Here is a 14,144-nt window from a genome sequence, read left to right as displayed (position 1 = left end):
CCCTAGTATTCTTTCTTATTCTTTTTTCCATAATAAACATTTTCTTTAAGTCTTAAGTCTGACACTTCCAAGATCTATTTTCATAACTGACATCTCACATTTAAAAGCATTTTATGGAATGCCAAAATAAAATGTTAACAGAAACTGCATACTTCCTGAAACAGTTACTGTCTTAGAAAAGGATGGCCTTGGTGTAGTTTCTGGTTTGGCCTCAAGAATGCAAGATCTGTCATTCTTATTAAAATTCCAAATATTAAAATGTCAATTGCTGCCCAACTTTCAAAGAACCGAGAACAGAGACAGAACTTCCAACATCAAACCAGACATAGCTTCAGGTGCTCTCAAACATGCCAGATCTGGGAACAAGACCTAATACAACTTAATAGAAGCACAACAAAAAGACATTCTAACACGTGAAAGGTGCTACGAGCTCTTGCCTACAGCTGTAAATTCTGATACAAAGTTAAGTGAAAAAAGTGATGGAAAAGTGAGAAAATACGATGTCACAGAAGTCTTCAAAAAAGAAACTGTGGTCCCTATTTTTGCAATTCTGCATTCTCTAAGAAACACAAACAGGGAAACAGTTACCTCAAAGCTTTGATCCTCTACTGACAGTTCAGTCCTCACGGAAGAACTGTACTAAGCAAATTGCTCATAACATACAACACATTAAGGATGGAGAGGTTCATTTTAATGAATCAAGTCATCATTCCTACTATTGAAAAAGGTGGCAGTCCAGGTGATAGAGGTTCTAAAAAAAGGTTAAACTTTCCTCTACAGAGAGACAGATATTGCAGTTTCCACTCTTTATTTGCAGACAAGGCTATTCACAGAAAGCTTTACATACTCAGATCATAATAATTATTTTAAAGAGCCTAAAATCGTAGCAGTGATAGTATACTTGAATTCAGTTTGCATGTCTATAAGGCTGTCAGTAATAGGCTTACAACCAAGCATGAACCATAGCTAGCTCTTTGCTAAGCAGTTTAGCAGCCAGGGCTGGGAGATGATTGTCTGCCTACAGCAGTAATTAGTAGGCCAGTTGCTAAGACAACCAGTTATTCAAGCTGGTAGCCTCGTCCCAAATAAATCACCTGGCTTCTCACCAACACAAGACAGACTGGGAAGAGAAATACATCCTTGACAAACAGCTCAAAGGATCAGCTACTCGTCTGGTACAGAAACTGCTTCTTACCTTTGGTCATTCAAACTACTCCAATACCTCTCTATTTGTACCTCCCCTGAACCCAATGACCTACAGAGTTCTGTTAGAAGTTCCAGTGTAAGAATAATCAATAAGGTGACCTCAAACCCCTTATTCTGAGCAGAGTTACGTTCCTGTAAAATTGAGTGGTGTGTGTGAATTATAATGTTTGAGCTTGCGTGCACGTGTGAGTACACATGGCAGAGGGTCACCTGGGCACTCATGTACAGCTTGCAGAATAGCCACCTTAGCTTTTAAAAGCATTTGCAGGTGAAACAAGCAGTAGGCAGTAAGGAATCACCTGACTTATCAATACCGGTGTGGATTTTATTCTGGATCAGTGCATATTTTCTTTAAAACAAACAAACAAACACAGCCAATACTAGTCCCTCCCTCACCCCCATGCCTTTTCTCTCACAAACCACGTGTTACCTTGGCTAATGCAGCAAGTCCAGAGGCAGGCTCTGGATGACCCATGTTTGACTTGGTTGATCCAATCAACAATGGCTCTCTCTCACGTTGGCAGAAGACCTCTGCAATGCCATTTACTTCCTGTGGATCTCCAACCTAGAAGGAAAGTAATCAGAATGGCTAGTAGCCAATACTTCCAAAACACACCACAAAAGAAAATGAAAGGTTAAGATATTTGGGTAAAATACAAAAGCAGTGAAGCAGTATATATTCCATAAACTGGTAGAAGACAGAAATACAATTCCTTTACCTTTATTTTGAAAGAACAAAGAATAATTTGATGCAAAAGTGTGGCAAGTGGTGCAAGGGAAAAAAATACCCCAAAACCAAAGAGGTCATACTGACCTTGGTGCCTGTTCCATGAGTTTCAACAAACTCTATGTCTCCAGGCTTGATACCACATTCTCTGTGCAGAGAACTGACCAACTGCCGCTGCATGTCTCCAGATGGGAATGTCACACCTAGAATCAAAATTGCCATCAATTTCTCTCTCTCAATAAATGCTTCCTGTTCCGCTTTGAGCACTCTTTCAACTGATTGGGGCTACCAGGACAAAAAGAAAGCTATCTTTTCAGGGTTTATACTTATGTCCTTTGTACCAAACACAGCAAGCCTATCAGGCTCTTAGAAATTAGTGCAGAGGAACCAGAAATGGAACTAAACGAATGATTAGAGTACTGTGGGAAGATACTGGTTAACACTGTATGTATAGATCAAGCAAAACATATAAAACTTGGCATCTCCATGAGTGGGAAAAATAGGACAGGAGCAGGAAAAGAGATTTCCAGTAACAACATGTATGTTTCTACTATCTGTGCAAAAGTTACTCCAATATATATAAAGTATATCCCAAGAAGCCTACACTAGCAACAGGACACTCCTGATACTCTGTATAATAACAATCACCACTTGTCTCCTTTCATTCCTTTACAAAACAGGGGCCTGAACATTGTGTTACCAAAGTTGAAAAAGAAAAAAAGTACAATGAAAAACCCTCACACACCTAAAGAACAGGAACCCCGCAATAATCTTTCTCTGATAACAAAGACTCTAGAAAGAACTGTTCTGCAGGTATCTCACTTTTCAGAAGCTCAAGGCCCACCTTGCTCTTTAAAGCCATCAGTGTTACTCCCAGCATTAACTATTGTGGCATAGATGCGTTTAGCCATGGATTTCTTGGTCAAAAGAACGACGACAACAGCTTCAGAGCGACAATATCCATTTCCTGAGAATAGAGACAGAACAAGTCATTAATCTATTCTGCTTTGAATAAAGTAGCAAAAGCACCACACACTAAGGTTATCTCATTCCTGAGCTATTGCTTAAAACGGATTGCTTTGGAGTACAATATGTACATTTGTTTAAAAAAGAATGTCCTAGAAAGGCTCACTGCTCATCACAAATGATGAAAGAAAGTTTACATCAAGAGACAGTTATTTCCTTTCCCCACTGGCACAGAAACGAAGCATACAATTTATTTTCCACAGGTAATTTTCTAAGTCTAATGGAGCTATGCAACACAGATAAATTCCAGGGTATGTCCCAAGCAGCGCACCTAAGAACAAGGACAAGACCAGCTATGTCCACAGTTACCAGAGCAGATTCTGCGTCACAGATTCAGCAATAAGTTCATCTTGTACAACAAGACCATTTTTCATGCTAATGCCTTACCTGAAGCATCGAAAACTTTGCAGGCACCATCAGGACTAAGCATACCCAGCTTCATGAACTGCACAGAAGTGTTGGGCTTCAGCAGAAGGTTGACCCCTCCTACCACGGCTGCACTGCACTGTCCATTACGAATTGCCTTATAAGCATTTTCTAGAGCCATGAGACTGGAGGAGCAGGCTGTGTCAATAGTTAAGCTTGGTCCTTAGGGAACAGAAAGGGAAAACAAAACAAAACAAACAAAAAAACTTTTTTACTGTTAATTTTTCTCAAGTTACTCTCCAAAGACTATAGGATGGTTACTACAAAATGCATTTAAAAGATACGAACAGTTGCTTCAGAACATTACAGGCAATCCTGATACACTGGGAGACAAGAATCACCACCTCTGCCTGCTTGCCAGTAACAGGGGATGAGAAAGGAGGAAAAAAATTGCCAACAGTTAAGCTTTAAGGGTGCATTTTAAAATTTCACCCCTATCTCCATCAAAAAGTATCACAACCAGGTAACATCTCCCCATTTTCAACAATGATATCACACTCACTTCCTGGTGCTACCCTTACCATGGTCCCTGCTGTCTACTGCTCTTCAAGGCAATTCCCATCATGCCTTTAATCATACCAGTCCTGTACCACTCCTACTTCTTTCAGAGTTACCCATTCCAGTTAGTTTTTCTCCTGGCATCATTACCTTTCATACGAATGCCAGCTATGCCCATTTTCAACAACTGAAGTACAAAGCCTCGTAATGAGTCTTAACACAGAATTACAACACGGTTTTTGCTTCTCACATGCCTCTTTACAACAGCTGCATTCTACTTTCTCATCCCCAAAGAGTCAATACCTGATATCCACCCCACTTCTTTAGAGCAACCATGGTACAACCATGCTGAAATTGCAATTGCCGATCAGCACTGACAGGTCTGAGGACACTTACCTTTAAAATCATAGAAGTAAGAAATCCTGTTGGCGAACATAGCACGCTGGCAGCCAGTCATACTGTATCCCAAAAGCTGTTCTGGATCTTGGCTAAAGGCTTCAGCAGCTTCTGACCCACTTGCACCAACCCATACACCCGTGTCTGTGCCACGAAGGGTAGCTGGATTAATGCCTATGGGAATATTGGAAAGCAGATTACAGCAAACAAACTCACTATGAGGGGAAAACTGGTAAGGTATCAGGTACAGATGGTACCAGTTCACAAAATACAATTTCTTACTGTCCATTTCTGGCAGACCTGCAGCCCACATAGTTACTTTTCTACCCGTTTCAATCACAGGCCTTCTGCAGAGCTCCTGTTTATTCGACCTGTTTATTACAACAGAGTCACAATCACGCCCTAAGACAGCTTTTTTGACTTAGATGGGTATTGATAGAGTCTTGTGTAGAAGTGTACAACTATTAAAGTTATAAATGCTGATCAGATAAGCTAACAGCAGGTTTCCAATGCAGAGAAAAGAAGCAGACAAAGGGATAAAAGTGCAACACATGGAATGTCAGGTGAGCACTTGACTATCCATTCTTATGCAAAGCCTAGATCTGGAGTATGAGGAAGAAAAGAAAAAAATATTTGGCACAAAAGCCAATAAGCTAGCACAAGAAACAACTGTCCTCCAAAAAACTGCATGGCAATCTCAACTTGTAACAATCTGCTGTTTCTTCTCTGTGCTGCAGGAGTCCTGAAGACAAGCAGACTATTCATATTCAAGCCTTAAGACTGAGGCTCAGCAATTGTTAATCTGTCAGAACTAGCGAGCTGGTTACAACTTTTTCCATGTGCTCCTTATGTTCAGACATGAAACTCATTAATATGAAGAATTATTTTTTTGGCTCTGTGGGCAAGTACCTAAAAAGCTCTCGACACTGGCAGTGATGGAGAAAGGAGGCTTCTCTTTCTGAAAGCACACTCCCTGGGCAAACTTCCTATGGTAGCAGCTCTAAGGCCACAAGTTTTCCTTGGATCTTGCCAATAGACAGGAATACAGCAGGTCATCTGTCATTCTTTTAGATCATGGATGAGAATTCTCATGGAGTCATCTTCCCTTTGCACTACAATTATCCCCTGGGCCTTTAACAAAGGCATCTGTTATGGAACTTCACAGTAGAGCAGTAGTGTAGGGACACCAACATACAAAAGCTCTAGTACTGTTGACTGTTTAAATGTTTCCGTAGTATTGGTTCCACTGTATCAGACCAGTAGAGACTTTCTGGCAGTCAGTGTGTAGATTTCCTAATTCAAGTTCCAGAACAAAGCAATTTTCTCTAACCCTCATACCAGTTCTTCCGTCTCCTCTCTACTGTGAGCTTTCTTGTTAGTGATCTCATCACACAGGTGCATGTCTACACGTGCTGCACAAAAACGATACACCACAATTCTCCCTTTTCAGTCATTCACCTGCTTACCTCCATCCAAAATAGCTTCATAAGAAACTTCCAACAGCAACCGAAGCTGAGGATCCATTGTATGAGCTTGTTTGGGGTGGACCCCAAAAAAGGAGGCATCAAACTTGCTTATGTCCTTGAGCTTTCCATTTCTCTTGGGCAGCCCATACATTCCTGAGAAGAAAAAATCAACACCATATCACAGATTACATCAGTTTTGAAGCAGCTACTAGATGAGACAAACTACAGAATAATCACAGCTGATTCTTGATTACAAGTGAAACCTTATTTTTCCCTTGCAGTATCCAGAGCGCTACACAAACACCTATCCACTCATCCCTCTAAATCTTATTTGGAAATTAAAACACCGTATTAACAAAAACAACTGTGATTTTTAAGACTGTTCTGGAAATGGCAGCAAAAGGCATCTATGTAGTTATAAGCATTTGTGCTTTGGAAAGTTGTGCCAAGCACACAAACTCTGAATTGTTGGTTCCAGTCAGAAGAAAAACAAAAACTACTTTTCACCTTTGCAATTCACTAGCCTGGATTGGATAGACATGGGCCAAAAATTTCAGAAGGATAATCAAACAGAAAAGAACATTCTAGAAAGCTACAAATCATGGGACTGGAGTCCCTCTGCTACTTCGGAACCCAGAAAAATAACAGAGCAGTTTTATTTCCACAACTACCAGGATTCACAGTACTTAGCTGCTCTATCATAAGTGTGCTTTTCCCTGGAAGATACATATTATTTGTTAGCTACTACTGTGCAGGACATGACCATAAAATGCATTACTTAAGACCTCTGTAGAAGTCTTCTGTTCCTGAATTTCTTGATGATGTATCAGAAGTGAATTCAAAAACTCTGATTTTGCATCTGATAAATCTTTTCCTTTTGTAGGATAATTCCTCTGAAAAGCTCAGAGCTCCAAAAGGAGAGGCAATAAGCACTCACCTGGTTTCCACCTCCGATCATCCTCTGTGACCATATCAACTCCATTAAGTAGGTTCTCCCAAAACTCTTGCAAGTTCTCAGATTCTGGCAGCTTTCCTGCTATGCCTGCAATCACCACGTCCTCCATCTCCTAACTTCTCCCTGTTGCTGAGATCCAAGAAAGCAGTAAGACTAGTAAGGTTTCACACAGAGGAGAACATATGCATCTCTTGCCTTCCTGACATGTTGTGACAACTGTATTTGTATGAGAAACACCCACACAGAAAAAGCCCATGGAGTCTTTACTACAAAAAGATATCCCAACTAATCAAATAGACTGTATGATTTGTGGGGACAATGGGGACGAGAAAACCGATGCTGAGGCAGTGCCAGGCTTTGAAAACCACCAGTTTCTATATGACAGCTAGAAAATGAACAGGTCTCTCTCTACCAAAGGCAATGCCTCTTTTTAAAGTCAGCAGAGAAGAAAGATTAACATGCTGGAGCAGAAGTGGGTGGAGAAATTATGAAATGTATATAGTAAAATACATAATTACAAGGCAAACCTTACAGGCAGCAAAACGAGTTCTACAATCATTCCAAAGTTAAATACTAACTTAAGAATCAATAATAAGTAAGCTTGTTGGAGGGGAAAAAAAAAAAAATGCACACACCCCAACACACACAGAAGAAAAAACATAGAAAGATTGCAATACAGTTTAGCATTATTATAAATACCCGAAATGAGAAGTAAATTTTAGATATAAAGCATTTACCAAAACACTGAACCTTGCACTGCAATACCTTAGAGGACTGGGAAAGAGGAATTGAGTACATGGGGTAGAGGGGGGTGCTTTAAAATAAGAGTTGACAGAGCAGACAGATTTCACATCAGGGAAAACCCTAGCTGTTGACCCAAGAAATTTGCATTCTAAGACCCCAATCCCATACAACACAGCATGACAAGCCATCTATACAGATTGCAGCACCAAATGAGAGCTCATATTACACAGTCAACACACTCACATTATTTTGCATTACGCTGAAAATATATTAACGAAGCAGAAGGAAGGCAAGTTAACCTGATGTTGTTCCAGTTAAGTTCAAATTATAATTAGTAGACCCATACTGGGCAAGTTACAGGGAAAAAAAAAAAAAAAAAAAAAAAAGATACCCATTTATATAGACATGGTTGCACGAACAGAAGATATAATCAGCACAGTACCTCCTTAAATAACACTTCTGGTAAGTAGAGGCAAAATATTCTCTAATGTTTGGGTTTTTTAACAAGTAAAAATCACAATAAAAATTAGTGTTTAAGTAGATAAGTCTTCCTTTGAAGGAAAAACTTTGCAATGGAAGACCTAAAGCTTGACTTCCAGCACAGATTATGCTCCATTGTGCCATGTAGGCACTTTCCATAAGTACTGTTTGTGCTTGATCATCTCTCTTGTAAAATAGTATTAACAGATACTCTTAGATGAACACTTCCACAGATGATTTTTCAACCCAAGACATTTAACTTATGAACATATTTTAGTCTCTTTAGAAATTCTTATAGTTTTTGAGCAATAGGCCTCTCTTCCATCCTCACATTGCTCTGGCATAATAACTTCATGTAACTTAGAGGTGACTGCATGGTGAGGCAGAAGGAAAGCAATGCCACCTGGTTTGCAAGGCTTTTACAGAGGTGTAGAGCAGCCGACACACACCACCACAGAGGTTGCCTGATCTCTTTTGCTCCTCTTTCCTTCAGCAGTTATCTCCATTCAGATCTGTGGAGTAACCATGGAATTATGCAACATGTAACACTCTGAGGTAGAAGAGATGATTACCTCATCCACTCCATCCTTTCTGGGAGCAAAACCAGAAGTGCTCCCAAAAGGACATTTCGGATTTCTCAGTCTTTAGTTAAATACTTCAGACAACAGAACTTCCATTCCACTCTCAGTATTCATTTAAGAAGGAAAACTGTGAGGGCTTTACTGAGAAACTACACCCCAAAACTGAAGTAGGTAGTAATATGCCCAGTCTATTTTGCTCTGAAGAGAAGCTTCTCAGTTTTTCCACTCACAAAGGTCTAGCAAGTCAATTTTACTATTGTTGTCACCACTGTACCTGGAAAACCCATCAGGGACTGTAGCTCTGCTATACTTGCAGCAGTTCTGTGCTGGGGGCAGAGAAATAACTGGATCTTAGGCATGGAGCTCACAATCCAAGCACACAACAAGAGCCATGCAAAATGATAATGTGATTAATTTTCAATTTTATGCCTCAGCTCTTCGGGTGATGATATGCAAGGAGATAAATATTGTTTGTATTTCAGGAGACTGAAACTTCTCTTCTGGGATTGTCCCTTCCCTTTCACTGGAGTATCAGGAAAACTCCATCCAGGTATGGCCAACCTTGACAAAATGTTATTCTGAGACAGTGAAGAAATGGTATTTATCAGCAAAGCAATTTTTGCCAACAAGTTATGACTGCAGTTGAGCAAGACTGTGTCAAAGGCAGAAAGACGCTGTGGTAATCAAAATGTACAAGAACAAAAGCCAAGAAGTTAATTTTAGCTGGGTAAATGGGTAATAAGAGCCACAACTTAATGATTTATATACACAAAGAACGGGAAAGGTTTAGGCTTGACATGAAGGGCTCTGGATGCCTATATCAAAAATAACAAATTATGGACCTAGTGGCAGACAGTACAGGTGATTTACTAGGGATAAGAAGAGTTGGAAAAGTAGAAATCATTAATATTAAGTACTCTAATTCAACAGAGATTAAAGTAAACATTACAGCTACCAACGATATCTTTGGTCTTCATTGACAGCTAATATACAGGTAGGCTATTTCAAAGTTTATGGACGTTGTCCCCAAATGGTACAGTATAGTATGTTAGTATACTACAGACTCACTCTTCTTTGTAGAGCACTTTTAGACTATACACAGTACATTGACAGTTTTTGAAGTGTATGACATGGCACCAGGAAAGAAAATTATTTCCACAGCAATTTTAAAGGAGATTGGACTACAGCAAATATATGTAAGAAATTGTTCCAATTATATCTGATGGGCAAGATGGACAAATGTAACAGGTCAAAAAAGGAAACCAAAAAAAAGATAAAGAGTGCCAATTTCTTAAGGCTGTGTTTTGTTGGATACAACCAAACATATAACATTCTTTTTCCTCTCTTTGCCTGATGGCTTTGTTTTAATAGAATTACGTAGATTTTTCATAGACAGATTGACTTTTTACCCAGGCAGGGGAAAGAAGACAAAAGAATAACCAAAAGACACCAAAACCCTCAACATTCCAGTCTGATAGACACCTCATTAAGCATGAACTACTACCTCAATGGATTTACACAATATTTTTTTGCAATGATATTCCTTTGCTGACTCACTGAGACTAGTAATAGCTAACAATCCCTCCTGGTGTTATTGACTAGTAATCACTTTCATAATTTTATACTTGTGTTCTGGTTATCTACCTCCCACATTAGCCACTTGACAAGGTTGGTTTGTTTATTGATGTCAGCTCTTTTCTCCAATCATCTTAACGCCTTCATAACCGAGCTCCCGCGGACGGTGTGAGGCTGGTAGCGGCTCCCCGGCGCGCCGGGCCCGGGGCTTCTCGGAGTCGGGTTGCTTGGGAATGCAGCCCAAAGCGGGTGGTAAACTCCATCTAAGGCTAAATACGGGCACGAGACCGATAGTCTGTGATAACCTTGCTCTCTATGTATTGGATACCTACTGATATCATCACAGCCTACTGCTATTAACAAACTTGTAAGCTTAACTACTGCTCTCCAATGCATTTAACTAAAGATGATTTTCAGTGCCCCACTCATCTAGCACCAATAATGGATCAAGAAGAAAAATGTTGATCACTGTTTTTTAATCAACCACATCAGCTGTACAACTTTGTTTTCTCTGTGCCTACTGAGATTATAAGCTTTTAAAGCAGGAAGGAAAGAGGAACTTAATTTGTTCTCCCACTCATACCTGACTTGCCAACCCCCAAAGAGAATAGTTTTCTTATTCTGCTGTACCTATGACCACCTAAAGTATATTTATAATACAAATGGGGGCTGGGAGCAAAGAATAAAGTGCAAAGAAACAGCAGGAAAAAAAAAAAAAAAAAGAAACAACCAAGCCAAACCAAACCCTGTTCTGCCTGGTGTTGTTCTCTTTACTAGACAGGAACGTATCACTTTTATTTATTAACTGTTATTTTGATGGCTGTCATCATGGTAGGTACCATGGACAGTCTCCTCATACTCAAGTCTCTATTAATAGTTCTACGCAGTCCAAATCTTGATCTGTTTTGGAGCTCCCCTCACCTTAAAATGAAACATCCATGACTCCTCTATAGCCTTCTTCAGCACAGATATTGACAAAGGGTATGTTTTCTTAGCTTGTAAATCTGACTACATCATAACCCATGTTTCTTAATCTCTGATTATCATTTCTAAAATTTACACTTCAAACTGCCATCCCATAGAAACTTCATTTGCAGAGAGCTATAATGTCTGCTTCCAAAAAATCCTCTACAAAATAGAAGCAAACACAGGCTGCTTTTCATTTTTGAAAGCACTTGGCTACTCTCAGTCTATGCACTATAGCTCCAGTTTAACAAAGACCTTTTAACTATCTCTTTCTGTCTCAAGGCTGGATCTGTCCCACTGACCACAAGACAAATGGAAAGCGGTAGTGGGGTTTTGTATTTAAAAACATATTTCTTGGCAGGAAACACAATCTGGTTCAGAGTTAGGTGGGAAAGGTAGGTTAGACTACTCACGAAATTAACACAGCTCTATTGATTTCCAAATGATTTATACCAACTGATGTCCCCAGTATCACTATACCTTAAAAAAAAAAAATCTGTTCATAACTGCCCTCCCTGTAGGGACTTTGTCTTCTAAATTCATCCACTAAATGCAGCCTTTCAAGTTGCACTGCTATTTTCAGTTCATTTCAAGACGCATACAAGCTGCAGGAAAAGGTGAATCCTTTGTTCAAGTGAGTTTTTTGATTTTTACTTTTGATTTTAAAGGCAAGACATGCTCCAAAGCCCCCGACACTGCTTTCTGAAGGACTATACAAGCTAATGTAAACTGCTTTAACACAGCCTGTTTCAATTTAATAAAGTTTTAATAATTTAAATAAGCTTTAATAATTAAAGCTTTAATAATTTTAATCTTGTAATATAATAAAGCCATAATAAAGCTTTTAGCTAGGAAAAAAGGGGTTTTGTACCTTCAAGAACCTTATGCCAGACAAGAACGTAGAAAGAAAACCAATACGAGCAAGAACAGCAGAAGAGAAGACCACGATTGTTTTCCTGACAATCACATCATCCAAACCAGACTGGTGTACAATGAATGAGTTATTACACGTGAGCAGCCGGTTTACATAGAAGCAGAGGCTTAGCAGCATGTGCTGCACCTTTTTTGAAAACGTTTCCCCGTACGTATCGACAAGCCACCTTTAGGGCGTGCAAACGCTAATCTCTTCACTCCCAAGGTTCCTCAGCTTGCTACACTCGTGCTGTTAGGCCAACTCGGAACATCGCGGGTGACGGAGGAGCCGCCATCCTTCTGCCAGGACGGAGCAGTCCGTTTAGCCCCGGCGGCCCGCCCGAGACGGCCCGATGTGCCCGGCCGCTCGATCCGCGCACGATCTGGGCCGCCGCTGCCGCCCAGCCCCGCGGCGGCCGCCGGGCGCGGCCCCTCGGAACCCGCTGAGCCGCCCCGCGGAGCCCTGCCGCCACGGCTGGGGCGCGGACGCGCCGATGCTCGGGGGAATGCAGAAAGGCTCCTGCCGACGGGCACCCGAAGGCTGCAGGCGGCGGTGCCCCTGCCCGTGCACCGGCCCGCGCCACGCGCTGCCCTGCACCCACAGAACCTGCCCGTGCCGGCTCGGCGGCGAGGGGTCCCCGCCCGCCGCCAAGATGGCCGAGCGCCGGCACCACAATGCAGCGCTGCAGCCTCTCTCCGCTCCGCCTCGCCAGCGGGAGGATGCGGATCGCTAGCCCCCCACCGACTGGCGAGGAGCCTCCTCAGCGCGACCGCGTTGGGCCCTGGGAGAGAGGCCTGCGGCGGGTACGGGCAGCACGAGCATCTAGGCGCGGCGGGTAGGGCGCCGGCGCACGGAACCTTCTCGTCGCGCGGGCCAAGCCCGCGGGCCCCAGCCATCAGAAGCGGCCATCCGACTCCGCGCGGCGGAGGGGACCGGGCGGAACGATCCCGGTGCGGCTGCCTGGCGCAGTAGCCCGCGGAGGCGGGAGCGGAGGCCGCCGCTCTCCCAGCCGTTCCGCATCCGCTGTGCCACCGGTACCTGCACAGGTGCGGAAAGCTTCGTGCCGAGAGGACCCTGTAGTCAGCTCAGCGCCGGACCGGGCTGCTGCGGGGCAGGCTCTTCAGGCGGACTCGGGCGCTGCGGCCGCCGGTGCCGGGCTGCGCACGTCCGATGCTCCGCGCTCTCCTCACTGTCTCCCTCTAGCTCCCACCGCTATTTAAGCAGCCGCCACCTCTGGCGGCCACGCCACATGGGCTGACAGTTTACTCCTCGCCGCAGTCCAATGAGAGCTGGGGCAGGGCCGCCCTGAGCCGGCCCCGGGGGTGATGCCAACCCCTGCCCGCCAGAGCCGTTCCACAGGAGGAGGGGGTCCTGGGCAGGCCGGGGCGGAGCCGGTCGGGCCCCCGTGCCCGCGGCACTGGGCCAAGCTCCTGCGCCCCGCCCTGGAGACCGTGGAAGGCCGGGCTCTGCGAGCGGCGCCTGGCTTTGCCCGAGTCTATCGCAGCGACCGCCGGCCCCCCGCCGGCCCAGGCCTCTCTGTGTCCCTCTCCCCCCTTCCCGCGGATGTGCACACTGTGGTTGGGAATACTACTGCGCCAGCACCGTGGCTCGGCAGGACTCGCTGAAGCCGGGCGGGCGCCGGGCCACGGATCGCCCGCGCACCCGGCAGCGCACAAAGAGAAGGGGCGCGCGGCTGGACGCGCAGTCCCGGGCCGGCACCCAATCCGGAGGCGGGGGCGTGTGGGCGGGGGCGCGGCCCTGCCAATGGCGTGCCCCGTAGGGGTGTTGCTAGGCGATAAGGCGATGTGGTGACTGTTGAGGGGACGGCCGAGGCCGGCGGCGTCGCGAGCAGCACCCGCCACACGCCGGCGGCAGCGGTCGTTCACCCCGGCGGAGCGCGGTCCCGGGGTTACCAGAGGGCGGCGCGCACGCCGGCCAGGGATGCGCTGGCCCGTGCCCGGTCCAAGGTGGTGGTGGGGGGGGGGCTACCCACAGGCGCCGAAAACCCGCTCCCCTCGTGTGCCAGAAGCCAGTCAGTGGTTCACCTACCTTTCCAAAAATGCAAAAGGGGAAAGTTGGCTCTGTGTGCAGCCACCTTTTGTCCACTTCCTCCGTAACTTGTACTGCTTCAATTGCAGCAGTAAAAAAAATAGAATGTTGTTCTGTATCACCTACAACACAAAAA

The 14,144-nt window shown here is 44.0% G+C and overlaps 1 protein-coding gene across 1 annotated transcript in view; it reads right to left on the bottom strand.

Annotated features, from left to right (window-relative positions):
* FASN (fatty acid synthase) overlaps nt 1–13,174 on the bottom strand; it is a 46,574-nt gene extending 33,400 nt beyond the window's left edge. Inside the window, exons 1-8 of the mRNA XM_082774887.1 lie at nt 12,998–13,174; nt 6,683–6,829; nt 5,746–5,898; nt 4,280–4,453; nt 3,347–3,547; nt 2,778–2,900; nt 2,021–2,136; nt 1,637–1,771 (exon numbers count right to left, since the gene is read on the bottom strand). Coding sequence (XP_082631013.1) covers nt 1,637–1,771; nt 2,021–2,136; nt 2,778–2,900; nt 3,347–3,547; nt 4,280–4,453; nt 5,746–5,898; nt 6,683–6,809 — 1,029 coding nt within the window. The 5' untranslated portion in view covers nt 6,810–6,829; nt 12,998–13,174. The remainder of the gene's footprint in view (nt 1–1,636; nt 1,772–2,020; nt 2,137–2,777; nt 2,901–3,346; nt 3,548–4,279; nt 4,454–5,745; nt 5,899–6,682; nt 6,830–12,997) is intronic.
* Between the last annotated feature and the right edge of the window lie 970 nt (nt 13,175–14,144).

This window comes from Aythya marila, assembly GCF_965140915.1.
Source record: "Aythya marila genome assembly, chromosome: 18".
Taxonomy (NCBI): Eukaryota; Metazoa; Chordata; class Aves; order Anseriformes; family Anatidae; genus Aythya; species Aythya marila.
This window is presented reverse-complemented; position numbering and strand designations above follow the sequence as displayed.